Below are 24,695 nucleotides of genomic sequence, written 5' to 3'. Positions count from 1 at the left end.
TAATTCAAGCATATTTTAGTATATAATAAATAAGTTTCCGATAAGGTTCTTTTTTGGGACAACCACACCCCAAAAGAAAATAGCTTAAAACCTCCGCAGGAGCAGTAGCTATATTCCCTGAAGAGCCCAATCGGTTCAACGGCTAACGAGATATTAAGCTTCAGACGGACAGACAGAAATCGTTGTACTTTGTATTATACATAGATGTACACATAAAACTGTATGTATTGATATAATTTATTTTAATTTTATAATAGTTTAAGATATTACAATTAAATTTATTTATAATTATATTTAAATTCTTGATATCGAATATTTTTGTATTGCAACAAAAAATTTAAAATGTGCATATTTTTGTAATTTACCAATTAAATGGTGCATTTATAAAACGCAGTAAAAATTATTTAGTAAATCACAAATATAATACTTACAAGAAAATTTAGCTCATAAAAAGCGCAACACTAAATCGACACATTACAAACTTTCCCGATTTTGTATTACTTTTGAGGAACATGATTCCAGTTACGTCATATATTTCTTTCCCGAAAAAGGGAAGGGGGAAAGAAAAAAAAGGGAAGGGGGGAAGAAAAAAGAGATGGGATAAAAGATTTTCTTTCCCCCTTCCCTTTTTCGGGAAAGAAAAATATGACGTAATTTGAATCGTGTTCCTCAAAAGTAATACACAATCGGGAAAGTTTGTAATGTGTCCACTTAATCAAACACATAATTATTTTTCTCGTATTCATTCGAATCCGGTGGATAGGAACCGGTTCTCATCCATACGAAAAAACTATGTCTGGCATCGTATTATATCCAGTTTTCTACGAATATAGAAATGTACAATCATAAGATTAAAACCAGTTTTTTTAGCCGGTGCCTCCGGCACCTCGGGGCTAAAAAAACTAGTTTTAATCTTATAATTGTACACTCTATATCCGCGGAAAGCCGTTTATAATACGATACGAGAAATAACTATTCTCGTATTCATTCGAATCCGGTGGATAGGAACCGGTTCTCATCAATGCGAAAAAACTATGTCTAGCATCGTATTGTATCCAATTTTCTACGAATACAAAAATGTACAATCATAAAATTAAAACCAGTTTTTTAGCTCGTGCCTTCGGCATCTCGGGGCTAAAAAACTGGTTTAATCTTATAATTGTACATTTTTATATCCACGGAAAGCTGTTTATGATACGATGTAAGAAATAATTATTATTATGAAAAACTTTTGACATAATTAAGTAAATAAATATGTAATCTTTAATTGACATTTTATCAATTAATTTTTATGCTTTTATTGTGGTTTGCGTTGGCAAAGCGACTGTGTATGAAAGTCATATTTAGTGACAGACGTACACCAACTGATTATAGAGCAACTGAGTTACTAATAAACAAATAATCTTTTAAATAGTTTTGAACTTAATGAGTTGTGGAGATATGATATTATTTTCAATGTAGAGTTTAAATTTAATAATATTTACCAATACGAATTATTTATCATTTTATTTTATCTTTAGCCCTGTTGTTTGAACTAGCGGCTGCGCCCCTAGCAAAAAATAGACCAAAACCATACCCAGACTTATTCATAAAAATTGAATAGCCTAAAACCATCCCAGGACTTATAAAAAGCTTCATTGTAAAATAAACCATATCGGTTTAGCAGTTACTGACATTCTTCGCTACAGACAGAAAAAGCTTACAACTTTATAAATTAGAATACAATAATTTTCCAACAGCTTTTTGTATGCACATATTAATCAAATAAAAATCCACAATGTTGTTCTAATACTGATTTGATTATACAAGTTTCTTTTCTAATTGTAGCCAGCGTTTGAAATACCTTTGGTGCTCTGAAATATAAAGAAAATTATTAGTTTTTACCACTCCTTCTCCCTCCCCCCCCCTCCCCAAATAAAAATCCCTAACAAAAAAATATTTGCAACAGATTTACCCCCGGGGTAAAAATCTTTTTTTTTTGGTGGGGGGGGGGGGGAAATTTTACCCCTTCCCCAAATTAAAAAGCTTGGACGCCCCTGAAATGTGTGTAATGGTAAATTCCCTAAAATCATCTTACTAGAGGCCTCTTTGTTCACTTAAGGGTAGCGAGTGGGGGGCTTCACTGTAAAGGATAACCAAATCGATTCAGCTGTTTGCGAGATTCTTCGCTAAAACCTAACAGACACACACATATATGGAAAGAATTCCTGTTTATATACCCAAGTACAAACCTTTTCAAAGTCAGCCATTTGAAATTCTTCTTTTATATGTCTACTTGTGCTAGCCACAACCTTAAATGGATAAAACTATTCAAAAGATGTGTATTGAATTTATATTCCCATTTATATTAACTGTTTTAAAAGTTTTAGTTGTTAGGAAATTATTTCATAAACGTTTTTCGGGAAAAAGAAGCATGGTAATAGAAACAAGGATGAAAACATCCATAAAAGCAAAGCACTGAAACGGTAGGACAAACGGACATTAACATTTGTATAGTGTCAGAACTGAATAATCAAAATATAAATGTATAAGAGTCGAACCAAAATTGTAAGTAAATTTGTTGAAAAACTGCTGGATACAGGATAATGTTTTTGAACATACTTATATTTGTCCCATGCCTAAATTAACGAAAAAAGCTATCCGTTACGGACGGACGGACGGACGGACCGACCCTAATTTTAGAAAAGCTTCGCTTTTAAAAAGGTATAAACAGGGTAAATTCAATGTTCAGAGATATGCCCTTGGAATTTAATCTCTCTCTAAAATTAAGCGTGAATACTATTTAATAATTCGTAATATTTTTAAATTAAAGAGTTAATTGTAATCTGATTAAATCAGAAGAACTGTCCCTAGGACTATTATTATGTGTCATTTCAAATTTTAACTTAAGTATGGTATTCTATCCTTTCTTTTCTCTGTTTAACGATTTTTCTTGAATATCTTCGCTTCGCTATTTTTAATGTTTCTCCATGGGTACAATACGGTGAAATATCATTTCATACAAGTTACAATTCATATAATTTCACTTCCTATATTTTTTTTTGTAAAATACGTTAGGTTAGGTTAATTTGGGTAAAAAGTAGCCCCGCTGGGTTAGGACTCCCCCAATTATAGGAAGTATAGTTATATGGAAATAGCTGCAAGGAAATGAAATAAATGAAATATGATTATATTAAACAAATTACATAAAATAAACCTATATGATACAAAATATAAAAAAACTAACCTCTGTTCCCATTTTCTGATAGCAGTTAAGGAAATCGTATTTCAGGGATACACGCTTCTTTACAAATAGGAAGTAGGTCAGGTAGGTAGTAGACATGTGGATTATCTAAACAAAAGCACAAATATATCATTCATGTATAAAAGTAACAGGATCTGTGTCTTTCTGTGTGTATGTCTGTACCTATGGATCTCTGTAATTGCTGAACCGATATGGTTCTCTACAGTGTAGCTTCTCAGGTCCTGGTATTATTTATGACTATATTGGGGGAAGGTACTACCATCCTAAAAAATGCCTTCCCCATTTTTTAAAAACAAATATTTAAAGTGAGGGTGGGGTCGACTCCGTAGTCGGTAGTATTCTATAAAGTAGTAAGGTTTTTTTGTCTGTAGCTTAAGATCTCAAAAGCTTCTGAACCATAGAGTTCTCTTTATTAGTAAGCTTCACAAGAGCTGTTTCTTTTTAGATTTAAGTCTTGGGATGGTTTTAAGCTATTTTTAGTACTGCTCTAGAGGCTACGGGCGTTGCTGCTCGTATGTAAGAAATTAACGCAGTATTGACAAATTTATAATATCCCATAATTAATAACAAATTAATAGATACATTTACGGTGTTTTCTTTAAAGTGCCTGGCAAGCACTGATCATCCCCCTCCCCCTCCCTTTAAGTTGAAATAAATTACAAGGTACTTTGAAGGAAAACACTAAATTTCCTTGAAGTTTTGATACTTTTTAAATTGTCTTGGAAAACAGCATAAAACCATCTTATCACATGGACAAACATACCAACATCCATTTACTTTAATAAATATGATAATCTACTTACTATGCCAATAAGTGTGACTATAGTTCTGAAAGGCACAGCTCCTTCGCAGTCGTCCGGCGTATATTCTAAAATAAAAACAAGGATGATTCTCCTCAATTGTCTACGGGCGAAACAAAGAAACAAAAAGATTAATTTATCCTTTCGGCAGGGATCTAAAGGAATAAGACAATGACAGACAAATTGATGCATATATCCAATGATGACACAAAAATTACTCCTTCTGTAGATTAAAATTACTGGTTGAAACGTTTGAACACTCAGTTTAATAAATTAACCAATAAAAATTCAGTTAAAGTCCCCAAAGTTGTTAAGCCAACGAATAATAATAACGTTATTTTACAACTTTGGGAACTAGTGTAATAAACAGCCCATTGTCTACTCTCTCTCTCTTCCCTTAGGTCATAAGGTCCCATTTAATCAATAATCCAAGAATGTATGCAAGTTTTAAAAGTGCACCACTAACATACTGCTTCGATAAGATTAAATATTTTGCTTTTAAAATAAGTTTGTACTTTTGTACCTTTTTATCTGCCCCCCCCCCCCAAAAAAAAAAAAAAAAATTATATCCTATTATATAACTTTTCTGTCTTTAGCGATGGATCTCGCAGAACCGATATGGTTCTCATTTACAGTGAAACTTCTTATATGTCTAGATATGGTTTTAAGAGTTAAGTGCAGTTCATTGTAAAATATTGCTGGGATTATTAAATACAATGTTCCTGGATCCAGCAGCACGAATATTCCCCTAAATTCTAGTATAATATTAAATTGCTTTGTTAGTTTATACCTGGAATTCTGCTGCCATCTTCCTCGAAGCATCCAGAGTTGTAAATAGTTCCAAAGCTGAAGGTTGGAGAAATTCCCAACTTTTCCTCTCCGACCAAAAGTCTAAATAAATTTTTTATTTTTGGTCTGTCAGATTGTAAGTGTTAAAATAGCAGATATGACTTAATTTTAAAAAATAACATACACAACTTATGATTTTTAAGTAGTAAAAAGCTTATTTGTTGATTGCTGCATGCTGGAAAGAAAAAGGAAATTGTATGTAATTTGATTTGATTGATTTTTCTACCACAAATGACAACTTTCTTTGGGCAACTATAATGCGGAGAATAGAGTCTATTAATCGCAGACAAATAAATAGTAATACACTTTAGATGTACTTATATTTAAAAATGTAATTAGTCTAAGAGGGTGGGGGGGGGGGGGTGAAATAAGTATTTCCTCCCTCAGACTTTGAAACCCCTCATTTCACCTCTGTCAAAATTTTAAAAAATACATTAGATTACCCCAATAAAACCTTTTAAACCCCTAATTTTAAACCCTATAAACGTTCTTAATTAGTTGCAACTACAAATAAATTGCCTATACCTGAGAATGATAACCAGAACAAAGGAGGTGACGCTGCCATAAGTGTTGGTCATATCCCAGTACAGCACAAACACAAGCTGGGGGAACACAATCACAAACATAAAGTCGGAACACAGCACAAAAAGATCGTAGATGCTGCCGTAGAAGATGGCGAGCAGAGTGGCGACCAGACAGTTGATGGCTATCAGGACATACAGGGCCCACAGAACTTCCTTCTCAGAACAGTTGGGGCGCAACACTTTGTGATAAAAGTTCCTGAGAAAAAAAGTTTATTCTTAAAACATATGATAAGATTTCAACAAAGAAACAAAATATTTTTGCTTTAACTTTTAAGACAATTAAATTATACTATTATTATAAAAGAATTGTTATATAGACGAAGGCTTTTTAAAAACCCTAAATTAAATATAATAAAAGTTTACAAATGCTAAGTACAGCAACATAATGTATATTAACACAATCCAGTCAACTACCTGCCCCAAATGGCGCAGACCCTTTCCGTCTGATAGCAATTTGCTTTTTGTAATTTTTTGGGACTGTATTTATATTTCCGACGCTATTAGTTGATTTAGTCCCAATACATAGTCGGGATAGGGTCTCTGCCTGAAGGGGTTAGTTATATAGCTCATGCACCCTCTATTCTTTTACTTTAATACTACATACAAATGTGTAAAGTTATTAAGCTGTGAAGCGAATACAAGTTATTCAAAGATCCAAAATCTGCCAAATGTTTGAAACCATTTGATATCACAAAATAAAGGCTTACCTGGCAAGCATAGTAGAAGCGGACAACATAGAAGAATCTGTTGACGACATAACAGCGGCAGAAACAGCTCCAAGTCCAAAGAAGGCCACAGCGGGAGGGGTCAGATACTAAATAAAAATGTCATTTATCTCTCCTTCATCCTTCTTCCCTACTTACCCAAATTTAAAAAAAATTCCTTCCTTAGTTAATTATTTAGAATTATCAAGATTGTATTGTCATTTCCATCCCAATCATTTTAAGCTATCAAGAGTAGATTCTAGGGTAGAATTTGTGGGTTTTGTTTTAGATAAATTGAGCCCTTTCAAAACAATTTTTAGTGGTTTTTCGCGCTTAGGGAAACGTAAAAATTAGGAACGTTTTACAATAACATTTTATAGTTATTCTGGCTATTAAACTTTTTAAATTTGATTCAAATTTATAAAACTTATACCTGTAGTGCTAAGGGTAGAATAACTTTAGAGTTAAGTTGACAAGATCCCTCAGATTCCATCAACCCAGCCCCAACCCAATCTGTTGCCTAAAACAAGAAAATATATATTCAATGCATTCATCAAATCCTTAGATTAAAGATTTTCAATGGGTGTAAGAAGATGAGTGGGTTATACCACTCCCAAAAATATCAAACTATTTAAACCATCACATATTGATAAAAGATTTTCTTTCTTAGAAGCAGATTAAAGTGCTTAATAAAAAATGACGTCATGCAATACAAATGACCAATGATAGGCCTGTATACATTTCCCCATTGGTCAATTACAATATATACTGGAATATCATTTGTCATTTGTATTGTATGATGTCATTTTTAATTAGGCTGCTTAAAAGCTGCTTTAAAAACTCTAATATGAAATAATTTAAATAAAAAAAATGATAATATACACCAAGTTTTGACAATTAAGGTTTACTTTATGCAAATAAACTTTACCCCAAAAAAGGATTTAAAGGTCGTTAAAAACAGTCAGAAAGTTAGTTTTTGTTTAGAAGCTGCGCTTTTTAAAGACCTACCTTTCCAATGGCTCCAAAGAGGACTGAAGGACCGGTCATAATCAGGGCAATAGCGGCTCCACCATACGAAAGCATCTGGGCACGCAAGGCTGTCTTACTTGACAAAACTCTCTGAAAAAATAATATCTAAAATAAAATCTATGTAAAAATCAGGGCTCGGCAGCTGCGACTCAGCTTATAATTTTAACTTGTTTTGATACATTAAAAGTTTTTTGAAAAGAGGAATTGTCATAAATATTTTGATCAGGTTTCGACTCCCAGCTGATTTTTAAAATTCTTTTCTGCTGCTTAGTGGCGGCTGACTCGAGGCTGCAGAGTCCTGATGAAATATTCTGCAATAAACAAAGAATATTCTAAATTAGTTTGATATATTTTTTATGAGCGAACCTAGCCTGTAATTCAATTAGTTTGACTGTATGTCAGTCTGTAACGCTATAAGCGAAATTTCAAATTTGATTTTCTCGGTTGGTTGTTTAAGAAAAGCTAGTGATTTAAGATACCAATTTAAATCAAGTATATAATTTACTTGGTCCGTTGGTCTTTCGGTAATTTTTCCGTGATTTTTATTCGTATGAATATATCTTCATTAATTGTGACCACTGCACATCTGCTTTTTAAATCACATTATCCGTCCATCCATGAGTTTTTGTACTTCCCTTCTTACCCCTTCTATAGATTAAAGATAGTGGTTGAAATGTTTGGACACTCAAATTCATGAACCAACTAATCAAAATTCAATTGAAGTCACTAAAGTTGTTTGGCCAACGAATAAGAATAAGAAACTTTGGGGACTAGAGGAAAAAAAGCCCAATGTCCCCCCCCCCCCGCCCCGGGATTTAATCCTGTATGGATGTATTGTTAGTACCTGATAATAACACTGCCATGGGATACCACCACAGAGTAACAGGAACACTTCATCCACCCAAACTCCTATCTGGTGCTCTTTAATTTCTCCATACCTGAAACATTTAATCTCTTGATTACGGATGTCCAAGCTTTTTTTAAAGGTCACAACTTAAGTGTTTTAAAGATTGAGGGGGTAAAAAACCCTTTAACCCCGAAACCTTGGATGCTAAATGCTCTTGTTCCTTTATTGTGTTTAGTTAAAACGAAATATATTAAAAATGCTCCACTAATAATGCGTCGTTTTTTATCCATACGACATATTCCTAAAAATAATATTTTGCAATCTGACCACAATTAAGAAATGAAATAACAGAATAATTATTAAACACTTGATTTTAATTTTTTACTTTTTTACAGATGATACGGAAAGTGTTATGTGTGACGTCATTAAAATACGCCTAAATCTATCTCTTTGTAAGGGTATCCTTTACCACTTCTCCTCTCATCCTTCCATTTTAGACATATTTTCATGACGTCATACATGACACTTTCCATATCTCCCTCTTTACATAGCCTCCTATCAAGCAGATTATCTGATATACAAACAAACCTACGGACACAACCAAAATGTAAAAAATCTTATATTGAAAAAAATATGTTACCAGGCCGGTGACTCGCTGCCAGGAAGTTTTTCCTCGTAGATATTAGTTACATTTTCATTCAGGTACGCAAAAGGTAAGGCCAAAAACTAAAAAAACAATTATCTATATAGGATAATTATAATAAATTTTTTTTACCTTTTTTGACCTATTCTATTTTATAAAGTAGTAAGCTTTTTTGTCTGTAGTGAAGGATCTCGCTAGCCGCTGAACTAATATAGTTTTCCTTTACAGTTAAGTTTCTTACAGGTCCTGATATGGTTTTAGACTACTTTTTTTTTTTTATAAATAAGTCTTGTTGTGTTTTAGGCTAAATTTTGTTGTTTCTTATTCCTTCGAATATAGATCCCCTAGATGCAAGGGGCGCAACCACTTTATTAATTAAAAAGAGTAAATATTAAGGCGAATAGGAAGTAAAAAAATCCAAGTCATTTGACTAATATGTATATGAAGGGCGCGACAAAAGCATAAGGCAAGAATCTGTAGATAAAGGTATACCTGCAAATATGCGTAACATATTTAATTTAAAAAGGCTTACCTGCCTAACCCTAAAATTAATAAATAACATTACAAAGGGGGAGGTCATTTTCTAGTAAATTCCGTAAAGGTGTATGTGTTATAAGGCCTAAAAATAGTAGTAGAACGATAAGGTGCTCTATATATTTGTATTCCCTATTGAATAGAACAATAGGGAGCACCTTATCGTTCTACTACTATTTTTAGGCCTTATAACACACACACCTTTACACACTTTTACGGAATTTACTAGAAAATGACCTCCCCCTTTGTTCTGTAATTGATAGCGATAGTTATATTAGCTTTTTAGCGGATCGTATTATAGACAGCTTTATGTGGATAGTAAAATGAAAAATTATCGGTTTCATTCCGTTATTCTTTGATTTTATTTTTACGAAACTTGTCTGTAATACGATACGGTACATGATTTGGTCCATAACTGGTTCTAATCCAGCAGATAATAATCGGTTTCGAAGCGATTCGGGAAAAATACTTACCAGCCCAAAGACAATGAAAAACATTTGAACCACATCTGTGTATGCGACAGATATGAGGCCTCCCAGCAAGGTGTAGAGAACAGCCACAACTGCACTCACGATAATTGAGGTTGTCTCTTCCAACGCCAGGATAACCTGATAGAAAAAGCGAGGATCATGCAAAGAAAACGAAGTAGCGGGTTTCGTCGTATTTTCACAGTAGCTGTTCTCCAATTTCTAGCACTTGCGGGGGGCTCTAACCCTGCGGGGCCAATTTCTTAACCCTGTGTGGCAATCAATAATATTTACCTAACCTAACTTAAAATAAAATAAAATAACTATATCAAAACCGACTGTAAAAATACGACGAAACCCGCTACTTCATTTTCTTTCCATGATTCAAAAGGGATTAAATAATAAATACAACAAGAGGCTTGCAAAATGGAGGTTTTTCCAACCCGTTGCAAAAATAAAGGGGTTGTTTACACCCCCATAGGTGTCCGACCCTCTACACCCGCTAATACACTCATCTACCTACACCTCCAGCCAGGGGGGCCAGGGGGAGGGGTGGTTTATTTTTGAGGGATGTTTTATAATTTTGTAAATATAATAGTTTTCACATATACTTAAGCAACATATTTTAAAAGCGAAGCTTTTCTATAATTATAGTCGCTCCGTCTTTCTGTTCCTTCCGTAAATTAAGGCATATTAGAATTGTCCTAGAGATTTCAAGCTTGGCATGGTGATTTCTGTAATGGTTATGTACGATAGCTTAGCAATTTTGTAATGGTTAGAGAATGTCCATACGGCCATTTTACTACTTTTTTGTGTTTTATATACCAATGTACTTTTACCGACAACTCTGTATATTATTGTATGAAGTGAACATACAAGTTTGACATAATCTGTCTTTCAAAAATACATCAATTTTTTATTCGTTTTTACAGTGTTAAATCACGTCCGCAAAAATGTCACAACTTTGCTAAAAATCGGCGTATATCATATTGGTAAATGTACTTTTTATACCGTAAAAGTCTTTCTATTTGCGCTAAACAATTTTTAGATAATAAAAGTATTGCTATTCTGATACCCTTTGAATGGCTATTCTAATGTATATAAAGACAATGTTTTTTTTTATACGGAAGTAATTTAATATCCTCATTATCAGTTTAATTCATCTATAAAATTATAGGGCTTGCTTAAATATTTAAAATACAGGTTTTTTTTTACTTGTATAAATTATTTAGTAATTTACAGAACCATGATTAGATAAGAAAAAGAAATTATTATTTTGATAATTCTGTGTAAGTTGTCAATACAGAAGGATATTTTAGCTAAAGAAAATCTGCTTTGATGTGAAAAAAATTACAATTTTATTATTCTAAAGGAGGAAGGGGACATTGCACTGGAATTAACTCTAGTATCCAAAGTTTTATAACTACCTTATCTTATTCGTTTGCTTAAAAACTTTGGGTACACTACTCTTATTGAATTTTGATTGGTTGGTTACAAACCATTAGTGTCCAAACTTTTAAACCAATAATTACCATTGCATTCGAGATGTGTATATTTTTTTGTCCTACGTCTTATCCAAAAAATTAATGATTGTTACGAAAGCTAGTAATTACATAGTTATTAGTGAAGTAAAATTCATAAAAAATTTAAAGCAACAACAGTAAACTGTAATACATACTGACTGCAAACTCTGAATATACCTGCAAAGTAGAGCCGAGGGCACCAAGAATACTGGCACTCCAAAAGATCTCGGAAATGGCTGCGGGGATCGCCTACAATTTATTTGTTAAAAATTCACTGATCGCCACCTAATTTAACGCTTTGCATATATAAATTATGTTTTTAGTAGCGAAGTTTTTGGTCCGATTTTCAAATTTTTTTTATCTTTCACAGATTTTACATGCCATTAATGTAGATCTTGAAATTTGAAATTAAGTTTAATTTTCAATGAGTCATTGTGAATTATAGTAAAACTAGCGGCTTTGCCTCAAACATTTAGGGGCTCGCATTCGAAGGGGCAGGGAGGGGATATGAAAAAAGCTTAAAACCCTTCCAATACTTAAATGTAAAAAAAAATAGACTAAAACCATCACAGGACCTATGTAAGGTATACCTAAATGAGAGAACCCAGTCGGTCCAGTAGTTATTGAGATCTTAAACTTCAGACAAAAAACCATTACTGCTTTAAATAATAGACAAGTGCTATGGTGTGTTACCTGAAGCGCGCCGAATTTTCCATATTTCTGAGTGAAAGGATCAATCATGGTCACATATTCACTTTCTCTCATTCGTCGGGCAAAAAAGGTTCCACCTAAGGAGATGATAGTTATTTATCGCATCGTATTATAGACAGCTTTTTTCCGCGGATATTAAAAAGAAAAATTATAAGATTTGAACTTGTATTGATAGCCCTAAAGGCCCAAAGGCCCGGGCTGACAAAACTGGTATTAATTTTAGATTTTTATTTTAATATTCGTGGAAAATTGTCAGTAATATGATGCTATACACGATTTTTCAGTATAGCTGAACAACGGTTCTAATCCAGCGGATATTAATCGGTTTTAAAGCCATACTGAAAAAAAAAACAATTATATCCATAAAAAAAGTAATCTTAATTTGATTCTGAATCCAATAGAACCAATAGAACCAATTCAGACAGGCCTATGATATATTCAGCAAATTTAAACAAGTTTTTTAGTCTGTGGAAAAGACATAATCATACAGTAGCTGAGTTACTAAAACAATATATTTATAATCATTGTAGCGTAGCAACCTATAAAAACTATAAAACAAATGTATATAACTTACTTATAATAAGAGAGATGCTGTAACCAAACGGAGCCTAAAAAAATTAAATTATCTTGCAAATTTTGAAAAAAAATGAAAATCACGAAACCTTTAATTTTTTCCCATGTACAAAGATCGTTGGCGGTGTAACAGTTATATTGCAGATTCGTAACCCTTATATAAAATTAACAGGATGTGTGTGTGTCTGTATATACCGAATAATATTGCTAACCAATATGATTCTCCTTTACAGTGTAGCTTCATATAGGTCCTGGGAAAGTTTATAATTATATACCACCCTTCCAAGATAAATCACTCCTAGAAAAATATATACTCCCCACTCCCCTCAATTTTTTTTGTTGAGTGTGCCCTAAGAGGCCTCTAGGGACGTAACCTCTACTTGGTTTGAAATAAAGTATGATTAAAAATGAATTTCTACTTACCAAGGTCCAAACTAATCCATATTTATATGCAGCCTGTGTTAATTATATTATATTACAATTAAAAGCGAAGCTTTTCTATAATTAGGGTCGGTCCGTCCGTCCGTCCGTCCGTCCGTCCGTCCGTCCGTCACGGATAGCTTTTTTTGTTAATTTAGACATGTTAGAATTGTCCTATCGATTTCAAATTTTGCATGATGATTCCTGTAGTAATTAGGTACGATTTAGAAAGCGTAGCAACTCTATAATCATTACCAAAATGTCCGTACGTCCATTTTAAACATGTTGATTTTTTTACTTTTTTAAATAGCTTTTTTCGTTAATTTAGGCATGTTAGAATTGTCCTATCGATTTCAAATTTTGCATGTTGATTCCTGTAATAGTTAGGTACAAGTTAGAAAGCGTAACAACTCTATAATCATTACCAGAATGTCTGTACGTCCATTTTAAACATGTTAATTTTTTTACATTTTTAACAACAAATTTGTATTTGACCTAATTATCCGATTGGTCTGATTTTTGGTATACTGATTCCTAGGACAACAAAGTACAATATTATAAGCGAAGCAACTCTATAATCAAGTTTTAAAAATGTAAGTATGTCCATAATCATTATCCTGTATCAAGCAGTTTTTTAACAAATATACTTACAATTTTGCTTTGACTCTTATACATTCGCATTCTGATTATTCAGTTCTGACATTATACAAATGTTAATGTCCGTTTGTCGTACCGTTTCAGAGCTTCGCTTTTATGGATGTTTTCATCCTTGTTTTATATAAGTTTTAAGATGAATCTTAAAATGAATCAAGGTATTTGATTTTTCTTAATGAAATCAAAATAAGGCAGTAAAAAACTATAGTAAGATAGTTTCTCCTGGTAACAAAAATAAAAGCATTTTTACCTTAATTTTGCTAAAAAGGTCGTTTCATGTAAATAGTCACTTTTTCAAAACTTTTGCTTTAAAAATCTCCTTGTTAATGATAGTAAAATTTTAATTTTTATATAGTCTTATGTGGAAATGTATAGAACAAGGACATATACAACTTTTGATGATATAATAGGAAATATGGGCAGTACACCCTAAAAAAATACTTTTTAGTGGGTCTTACTGTATAATATTCATTTATCGCATCGTATTATAGACAGCTTTCCGCGTATATTAGAATGAAAGATTATAAGATTAAAACTAGTTTTGTCAGCCCCGAGATGCCGAAGGAACAGACTAAAAAACTGGTTTTAATATTATGATTGTATATTTTTATTGCCGTGAAAAACTAAATATAAGACGATACGTTACATTAATTTTAGTGTGACTCAGAACTGGTTCTAATCCACCGGATATTAATCGGTTTTCGAAGCCAAACTGAAAAATAATATAATTTCCTCGGCGGATCCGTTGATAAATCCTCCGCCGACCCAGGTAGCACCCATAGTCATCACACCAACAAACAGACCAATATCTCGTCCTGCCAACATCACCTAAAACCAATTGAAAATGAAAATAAAGTATTATCCTCTTAGGATTTATTCATTTCAAGTTAGAAAAATTACAAGACCTAAAACGGTCATAACATGCAAAGATGCAATGAAAAAAAACAAAATCTTATTTTGTGCCTTATATTATATCTTAACCTGCAACCATGGTTCAACAATCAGCGCATCCGCTCGTCAGCAAAGAGATTATATCTTTAAATCTTGATTTAACACCACGTTATGAATAAAGACGTTATAATGGTTCCTACTGATGCTATGTCAGATGCGCGGTATTAATATTTAGATAAGGGAGATTGTATTGGCCAAAAACAGGCGCTACCTAGAACTATACCTGGTGAGTTTCCAGACAAAGCCCATATTGTGCCAAATTGTGTAAAAAATGATCCATGTGACGTCATAAAAATGAAGGAGATGAGAGGGGGAGTGGCAAAGAAAACCCCTAAAAAAGAGATGGACAATCCCTCATTTTTATGACGTCACATGAATGATTTTTGACCTAATTTGGGCTTTGTCGAGTTGCCATACCTGTTCCTGGTTTTGTTCCTCCTTTCTTCTTTTCCATCCTGCATATAATCCAACCTAAATTAATAATTCAATAGATATATGATTCATCTCTTAATTGAACCACTTGGAAGAACAATCCTAAAACAATTTTTAGTTTATACAATACATTTTAGTGCGAAGGTCAGTTATTTTTAACTTAAATTGAATAATATTTTAATACATGCAGATAAGTGTAGATGAGTAATCACTTAATTGGACAAATAGAAAGAACAATGCGATCACATAATAGGGTATAAAGTTTATTCATTTTGCTACGAAATCTTTTAAATTTCATCCATATAATAAAAGTTGAACTTCTTGCTTGTGGAAATTATATCGTCCAAAAACTTTGTCTGATTGACCATCTAGGAAAATAAATCTATTCCCATTTTAGATAAAGTTTAATTTAAAAGACTAAAAAGTCATTAAAAGGTAAAAAAAAAAAAATCTGAACACAAATTCAAAACAACCAATTAATGTTTTTTAAGCCTCTTAAGGCAACTTACCAGTAAAACTATAAGGTAGAAAATGATGATTGCAATAAGACCGCCAATTTTCAATTCTTGATCTACCAAACAATCTTTTATTTCAGCCGATGCCTCGCTTAAAACTGACTCCGGAACGCTAAAAATATATCGAATTGGTATTATATATTATCCCAAGTACTAGGTACATCGCTCTAAATTTTCCATTTGAAAAGTTCACATGGGATTGTATCATGTTGATCAGTGGTTCCAGGATTGAAATTTTGTTTATCAAAAATGAGATAGAATGCAGGCTCATAAGTATCTAATAAAACACCAATTAACGAACTTATTGAGTAGCTTTGATAAAAAAAAACATTATTTTCAATAATATACATTCTTAACGTTTTTTTTGCAACGTTTGACCAAACCACATCTTTTTAATAACCACAAAATAGAATTTGCATTTTATTAATTAAATTTTAACAATAAAGACAGGGCTCGGCAGCCGCGGTTTATTTTTTCATAAAAACTTGTTGTTTACCCTTCAATATGATCTTTAACCCTGCAGAAATCGAAGTATACAAACCCTAACTTAACCTTACCTGGTTACCCCAACATCCGCCATTTTCCTTTAGTTCATCAATTCTGAAAGAAAATATAATTCATTCAATTTATAAGTTCAAGTTATCTATTATGATAACAAATATGCAACAAGGTATATTTCTAAATAACAAATAGATAGGGTAATAATTAATAATAACCAGATTCATAAAACATTAAAAACTTTATTTGAGAGTTTGCAAAATGCCATAAAGATAAAAAAGATAAATGCTAGAAGTTAATACATTGAATATGCAAAATTGTAAGTCTATAAGATAATTTATATTTTTATAGATATTTCAAAATCTTAAGGTAGAATTTTGATAGAATTTAAAATTAATATAATCTTCATTAAGACCGCATTCATATATTTTATGAATAGAAGCCTAATTGTCCATTAAATTAGATCTTGTAGAATTAGAATATAATTAATAAAGGAAGTGATGTTATATTATCAAGATTAAATACTCAAGATAGATGAATAAAGTTTAAGATAATATTTCATTCATAAAAAATGGTTTTATGTCATATTTTTTTTTTATAAAAAAAAACAAGGATAATTTTGCCCAAGGATAGAGCAACTATAACAGGAAGACAATAACTTTTTTTTTATTTATAAGAGGAGAAAACTGTATAAATTTATGTTTAACATATCAAAAGCTTTTTGCAACAATAATAGAACTATATTTGACTACTTAAGAATTATTTTACATAATTCAATTTTGTGAACGATTCATCAAACATACTGTAAAAACCTATATAATTAAAGTAAAAACTAATGGAATATATCAAGAACAAAGAAACTATTTTATCTAGAAACTATCTAGAAAATAACAAAAACAAGTCTGTGACTTTTCAAAACAGTCTGTCTCAGTTTTTTTTTTATTAAAACACAAAGAGTGATTATAATATGCTTTTTTAGCGAACAGGAACAATATCATCTAGTTGTAGTGATGCTTTTCATAAGTAAGGTTTGATGCTGTAAGTTTTGGTGCAAAAAATGGGGACGAATTTTAAATTGATTTGACGGGGCTGGTTTTTTTACGTCACAAGTGAGGGGAAAACCCCATCTCTTTTCTAGGGGGTTTCTTTCCCCCTTCCCTTTTCTTTCCCTTCACTTGTGACGTAAAAAAATCAGCCCCGTCAAATCAATTTGAAATTCGTCCCCATTTTTTACTTCAAATCCTCTTTGTTGTTATCATTGTGGCTGCTTATAATTTACAATTTTAAATTTAAATGGTTGGTTATTGCAGATATTTTATTGCCTTATTTTCAAGAGCAGCTTCGCCCCTAGCCTCTAGGGGCTTTGCCATAAGAGGTAATTTTAAAAAAATAAGTATTTCTGGTACTGCTAATTTTATGTGAAATAGTTTCCCCAGAAAACAATTTTTTTTTTGGGGTGGGGGGAATTTTCATTTTTGGGGGGGTTGGGGCCAATAGGTATATACCCTGAAGAGTAGAATCCGATCGGTTCAGTGGTTACTGAGATCTTAAGCTTTAGACGGACGGACGGACAGACATCAAGCTATTTTGTATTATAGATAAGGAGCTAATTTAACATACATAGTAATCAAGTTGCTTCATTCACATAAGAAGGCTATTTGGCCAAGAAACCTTTTTCAAATGGCTAGATTAATCATAACTTTTTTTCAATTATTAATTTTTATCGACAACCTAAAAAACATTCAACTGTAGAGTTGTTACGCTTCTAGAAAGAACAACTTTTTTGCAAATTAAATGTTGTTTATAATCAGTTGAGAAATGAGAGGACATTAAGGATCAATCTTGCTATCTTAAAATTATACTTAAACCATGATAACTACCCAGATACCATCTTTAAATTAGATACACTATACGTACTTTTTAGCCAATTTTAATTTTTTTCCACTGATTGAATAACCAATATACAATGTTTAATATTTAAGAATTATACCTTTAACATTTTTTTACCTCCTTCTTGATATTTAAAATTAATCATTTTTCTTTATATTTCAAATTATTAACTAGAATAAGATTTTTACTGTAAGAGAAATAACAGCTTTTATTAGCTACTAGCGGCTACGCCCCCTAGAAGCCTCTAGGGGCACTTAAGGTAGGAGAGGAAAAGGTCGACCTGATCCCATTTTAAATTTGAGTTTCAAAAAATATAAAAAAATATATTTTGGGGGAAGGGGGGTAAAGACACCCTCCCCAAAAATAGTTTAAAACCTTCCCAGGACCTATAAGAAGTGTTACTGTAAAAAAGAACATTATCGGTTCAGCGGTTAGCGAACTCCTTCGGGACAGACAAAAAACGGTTACTACTTTATATAATAGGATAACTTATTATTTCTTAGCACATCATATTTAATTAACTGTTATATTTTAACTAATTAATTACAGTTATAAATATTTATTACAGGTATAAGATAGAATTTGTATCTTAGGTCTCCGCAACCGCAGTTGTAATAGGTCGTATTTTTTCCTGAAAAATTATAGCAACAGCTTTAGGCAGAAGGAATATTTAGAACAATCTGCAGACAAACCCCCATATTTTTTTCTTTTTAAAGTTACTAGCGGCTACGCCCCTAGAGGCCTCTAAGGACACTTTAGGGAATAAGGGGTTGGGAATTCGTTTTAGGGGAGGAAGGGGTTGGATCATTTGTCTGGGGGCAATTTATCTTTGGAGGGTGCCCCACACCCAAAATTAACCTTTTCTAAACCTATAAGAAGCTTCAATATAAAGGAGAACCATATTGGTTCATCGGTTAGCAAGATCCTTTGCTACGGACAAAAAAAGCTTACTACTTTATATAATAGGATGAAAGTAGCAAAAATATTGGCGGCTATCGATGCCTGATTATCGAGTTTGCAATTAAACACTTGTTTTCAAAATTATTATTAGAAATACATTTTATACAATTAAACAATTTTGTTCCACTGTTCCAATTATGTTCCACAAACAAGTAAAGTAAATTATTAATAGATTTTTTTAAGGGCTTTTTTCTTTTTCCATTTATCTAATTTTTGCTTGTTGTTATATTGCACCAACCAATTAAATTTAATGTTCTAATATTATCTTAAAAACAACTTCAACTTGTTTCTGTTTTTTTGTTGGCAAATTCTCTAGGTAAAAAAAAGGTTTCATGACTTAAATATCATCTAATAATATATCACAGTTCAAATTATAGTTCGTTAGTCAAATATTTAAAATTTTAAGGTTAATTCTAAAATATTTGATGGGATGGTTGTGTTATGAAAATTGTAAGCTTATTTAAATTCATAAATTTTTCATTATTTAATACCTATATTTGCGACAACTTTTTATTCAATATATATCAGTAAATATTTTGGTTATGGACTCTTGTTAATTGAAAGAAAGAAATAATTTGAGATAGGGGGGGGGGGGGAGTTAATTGTAAATCAGGTGTTATCTTAAACAGTTAGAGAGTTGAATCCATTTTTATAGAAGCAGAAATATAATCTATGATTATGGTTTGGACCCTCTAAAACTGTAATCTACCCTTCCACTTTCCCCTCTCTTGGTGAAGATATCTTCAACGCCGATACGATTTTTGAAATATAAGATTCCACTTTTGTCTCTCTTGTTGAAGATATCTTCACCAAGAGAGGCAAAAGTGGAATCTTAAATTTCAAAAATCGTATCGGCGTTGAAGATATCTTTACCAAGAGAGGGGAAAGTGGAATCTTACATTTTAAAAATCGTATCGGCGTTGAAGATATCTTCACCAAGAGAAGGGAAAGTAGAATCTTACTTTTCAAAAATCGTATCGGCGTTGAAGATATCTTCACCAAGAGAGGGGAAAGTGGAAAGGTAGATTACAGTTTTAGAGAGTCCAAACCATAATCATAGATTATATTTCTGCTTCTATAAAAATGGATTCAACTCCCTAACTGTTAAAGGTCAAATAGGTAAAATTAGACACACACACACATTTACTTAATTGAAAAACAATATAGTTAATATTTTTATTAATTATATTTCTAATGAACTTACCAATTTGCAAAATGATGATAGTGTGGCAAATGAGTAACAGCGTTAAAAACAAAAAACAAAAAGATTTGTTATCAATAATGAATAAGAACATTATCATTTTACTATTTAAGTTTAAATCCTTGATTTTTATATCCAAATAAACTTAGGTTATTGATAATGTTACCTTATTACCTACCCTTTTTCCGTTAATATACTAGTAAAGTGGCGGTTTCTTCAAAATCAAATGTTAATCATAAAAAAGGTTTAAACCATGAAGAATGTATTCGGTTAGGTTTGGTTAAGTAAATGATAAAAGAATGAGGGCCCTCAGAAGCAAAAATATGTTTTGTACAAAAGTAAAAAAGTATGGTTGAGGGGGGGGGGGGTGGATGGTTGAGTGTCTAAATTAAGTTTAAATAGAGGATGAAAAATTAATTAATTAACTCGAGATTTTTTTAAAGCCAAGATCTATTTATAAGAAAAAATAAATATTCGCTTTAGAAAATAGTGATTGCTGTAATTTTCCAACTGAAAAAAAATACAATTCTTAGAATTTGTTGACAAAAGAATTACACTTAAACAAGGTTGATAACATTTATAATTAGAAAAGTAATAATAATAATATAAATCTTTTTAGGTATATTTAGAGCAACGAAAGAACAGACACTAAAAAGATTAAAGATAGGATGCTTATTTGTCAGAAAACTCAATTTCAAATAGCAGTTAATAAATGTATATTTATTGGCGTATAACCAGAAAACTACCTGGCCCAAGTGGTAGGGACCTTTTTTGTCTGTTATAAATTGCTTTCTGCTCTTTTGTAGCGACTTGGCTGTGCTAATATTTCCAACACAATTTAAAGTCGGCACAGGGTCCCCATCTGTAGTAATAGTCCTAGTATATAAAAAATTAACAGAACATACAAACAGACGGACAGATAAAATAAGCCAACAAGTATCTCCGCTCCTAACAACAAAGAAAACTACAATTAAAATGATGGACATTTTATATTCAAAACTGATAATTAATACCCTACCTTATTTTAAAAACAGTAACAATTACATTAGTAGTGAAGCAATATATCAAAATGCAAAGTAGTACGATGTTTGTCTGTCTAATGTTTCACAACCCCATCCCCCGTAATGAAATAAATAAAAATACCTAAAAACGAGGTCTATACTCTGTAAAGGTTGGGGAGACACTTACCATAATTTCTTGGGTCAAAGTCTATAGTTTTCATTAAATTATTAAAAATGACTTTTCGGTTGGGAAATCTTTGAAAATTCTCCATTAAAAAGAAAAATATAATGCGTTTATAAAGAAATAACACAAGCTCAATTATTGATAATGGATGTAAAACTACCACAAATATTACTTTTTTAAATTCTAAGAATTTAGCTGAATTTAAATTAAATATCCAACAAAAAGTTTATTGAATTACCTAATTTCTTAAAAGCACTGCTTTCAGGGATTTAGGGATAGGACAATTGAATTGAATCCTTAGATTAACTTGAAGTTTGATTTAATTGGAAAATATTATAAAAAAGATAAGGACAAAAAAAATAATAATAGGTATGTAATTGTCATTACCTTCTCTCTATTCTAGAAATTTAGTTTTGTTCCTGGAAAACCTGGAAATGCAGTTTTAAATTTTAACAAGGACGATCATTTCCAAAATAAGCGCAGCAATAAGAAATAAATATTATAGGCAGCTTTCCGCTTTGTTAAAATTAAAAATTATAAGATTGAAACCCATGGACGCTCGGGGCTAACAAAACTATATTGATTTTTTAAATATTTATATAAAACTGGCTATAATCTTTCAGTATGGCCTAGGACCGGTTCTAATTCAGCGGATATTAATCGGTTTCTTGGCCATACTGGAAAATAATTTTCTTGATTGTGATTAATGAATATGACATTTTAATGAAAAGACAATTTTAACTTTTGGGGAATCAATATTTATTAAAATTAATATCTATTTAAGTCATCATTATTTTACCTATAAATCATGGAGTAACAAACAAGGGTTAGCTATAAAGTTGCTTTGCTACAAATAAATAAAAAGGTCAAAAATTTTGTTGCATAATATATTTCTAATATTTTTCATTTCTTTACAATTTGATCATTTATTTAATCTATTTACTAAATTCAAATAATACCCAACCATTTTAACCTTTTATGGTTTGCTTTATTTTAGTAATGAAGCTGCTCAATAACTAAGTTTTCAATAAGTCTGTGATGTGGGTAGTCAGTCAAAATTGATTTTAAGATTGCGAACAGCCAAGGTTCACCTAGCCACTTAAGCCTAAATAGCAAGAATATAATGTTTTTTTTAATGCAGGATGAAAAAAAATTCTTTTAATACTTCTAGTTTTAATAGAAAATCTACTTTATAATTCACTTTGTATGTCTGTCATTCTGTCCTTCATTCAATCATTAAGTTGCTCTATGGGGGAAATGTTATTTTCTTAGCTTAAATTTTATATAAACAATCTTATTACCTGTGCGCATCTAAATTGTCAAAACAAAATTCTATGGCTCTATACTTCGTTTTTACTAATGTTTTCATCCTTGTTCGTTAGGATTTTTTTACTCTATTCTGAATTTTTTCCTGCCTGTTGGAATTGCATGTCAAATTTAAGATTTTCTGGTGTCTGAACACACAGTAATTTAATAATTTTTAGAATTACAGCTCAAATATATAAAACCACAGTGGGGCTACAAAGTTGCAAATATTTGCAAAATTGGCACAACATAAAGACAGTTTATAGCTTTTACACCAACATCAAAGTAAAGTTTATTTATTTATCACCTTGCTTAATCTTTGCCATACTTTCCATTGCCCCCTAAGAACCCTCCAATAAACCTGTCTTTTTTATATTTGTGTCAAGTTAAAAGGGCAGGGTGTTTACATTTCAACCAATATAGTAGCCTCTCTTCAGATTCAGAAATATGTATGATTGTAGCACTTTTATAAACTGTAGCATAGGCTGAATAGATAGTTTCCATATTAACAAGAACATTAATATTCATATGAGCATCTTATACCAAACATTTATAATCCTGTCCATTGAATACAGAACTCATGGATGCTAGGGTCGTTTCCGCTAGTATGCTATTAAGTATAGTATTCAGTAAAAGTTTTGTAAAATTATCTACAAATCAGTCAAGTCAAACTAATTAATGTTATGAAAATCGGCCATCAAATAAAAAACTGCAAATTTTACTTGAGTACCTTAATGGAAGAACTGACATATCCTTTTTTAAAAAGCTGCACTTCCAATAAGGTTAAATTTTTCAGAGGTTTTTTATATTAAAAGAAATTTTGAATTTGATATTAAATTGAATCAAATTAGATTGCTAGGCAAAAACGTTAATAATTTTGTTTCTTGTTAGATAGGATATCATAAAATTACACAATAATTCAATAACTTTCATAAGTAGGTTTGTATTTTGAGGGACCAGTAGGGTTTTTAATATATTTGTAGTAATAAGAATATCGAAAATAATACTTCGTCAAACATATATTTCGAGGTTTAACAAAATGCTTCGCCTATAACATTGTATTTTCGACATCTAGTAGCTTTGCTAATATGAATGTTGTCATCCCTGTTCATTAATAGTAATTCTGTCTTTGTTTATATTGAATTGAATATAACTATAATTATATAAGTATACGAACAAAGCAATTTTTAAATAACAAGGATGAAAACACCCATATATGCAAAAGCAATAACATTAATTTAGATTTTAATCAATAAAGAAATGTATTAATATCTTTCTTACTCTCTTTAATCTAATAATATTTTTTAAAACCAAAAATGTGTTGTCAAATACTGATGGATTATTAAGTTATCAAAAAATGGCTATTTAAATTGTTATAATGGAAAATGTTTGCTATTTTAGACTTTAAAAAAAATAGTTGGTTGATAAAGGTAAATGAAAAACACCCTTCCTCCCATTTAAAAATTCAATGTAAACTTTGATGATTGCATATGTTAGATAATGTTCAATGTTAGATAATAATACATTAATATAGACGTAGCAAAACTACTCTATGACTGTATGTATGTACATGTTACCTAACTAACTTACCGAAACAATTATTATTAAAGCTGTAAAATTAAGTAACTATGAATTATTTTTTTTCATATCTATTTCAGCAGAATAAGCGGACTGCCACTTTATGTTAAGTTTTCTATTATATTTGCCGAGCCTGTCCTTCATCTTACTTGAAAACACAGTTGCCGCACCTTAAAATTGTCAGTACACAACAACAAAAATTACTGCCGCATTTTTTTTGTAGCGCTGCTACTATATAACCAGCCATTGTCGTACTTGAATGTGCAACATAATTGAAGCTTAAATACATTATTTGAAGAGCCTAAATGGTAAATATATGTATAAGAACTTAAATCTCCACTGGAAATCCCCCCCCCCCTTTCTTTCACAAAAAGTTAACCCCTGCGGGTGTCTACAAGGCTGTCACCCTACAAAATGCTCCCTAAACCTAATTAATCTAAACCTAAATCTAAATCAGCTGTGTACTTTTAAAGAAAGTTTCTAGTGATTGATAACAAATTTTTTATATTAATTTGTTTTTTTATTTTGTACATAATCATTCTTTTCTCAAGATAGATGAAGTATTTTAATGTTATTAGTTGAATTTCATTATTCTGAA

General features: G+C 31.4%; 1 protein-coding gene across 1 annotated transcript; it reads right to left on the bottom strand.

Annotated features, from left to right (window-relative positions):
- Positions 1 to 1,295: 1,295 nt before the first annotated feature.
- LOC145329657 (high-affinity choline transporter 1-like) lies at positions 1,296 to 16,083 on the bottom strand. The gene is made up of 20 exons (XM_080174000.1): positions 16,038 to 16,083; positions 15,475 to 15,592; positions 14,951 to 15,004; positions 14,317 to 14,410; positions 12,932 to 12,966; positions 12,510 to 12,543; positions 11,918 to 12,012; positions 11,402 to 11,473; positions 9,708 to 9,842; positions 8,698 to 8,783; positions 8,055 to 8,148; positions 7,190 to 7,300; positions 6,615 to 6,701; positions 6,185 to 6,291; positions 5,419 to 5,673; positions 4,835 to 4,935; positions 4,048 to 4,112; positions 3,227 to 3,331; positions 2,232 to 2,291; positions 1,296 to 1,853 (listed from the first exon to the last, which is right to left on the bottom strand). Exons 1-20 carry the CDS (start codon positions 16,058 to 16,060, stop codon positions 1,818 to 1,820), a joined length of 1,767 nt encoding a protein of 588 aa, XP_080030126.1. The 5' UTR covers positions 16,061 to 16,083; the 3' UTR covers positions 1,296 to 1,817.
- Between the last annotated feature and the right edge of the window lie 8,612 nt (positions 16,084 to 24,695).

The sequence above is a fragment of the Acartia tonsa genome, chromosome 10 (genome assembly GCF_053477335.1).
Source record: "Acartia tonsa isolate MP-2025a chromosome 10, ASM5347733v1, whole genome shotgun sequence".
NCBI classification, from domain to species: Eukaryota; Metazoa; Arthropoda; class Copepoda; order Calanoida; family Acartiidae; genus Acartia; species Acartia tonsa.
This window is presented reverse-complemented; position numbering and strand designations above follow the sequence as displayed.

Excerpts from the sequence above, each read along its gene's own strand:
- LOC145329657 (XM_080174000.1), bottom strand. The coding sequence starts at position 16,060 with ATGGCGGATGTTGGGGTAACCAG. Across the intron at positions 15,005-15,474 it reads TCTACCTTATAGTTTTACTG|GTTGGATTATATGCAGGATG; the intron begins GTAAGTTGCCTT and ends TTATTAATTTAG. Across the intron at positions 7,301-8,054 it reads CATGGCAGTGTTATTATCAG|AGAGTTTTGTCAAGTAAGAC; the intron begins GTACTAACAATA and ends TTATTTTTTCAG.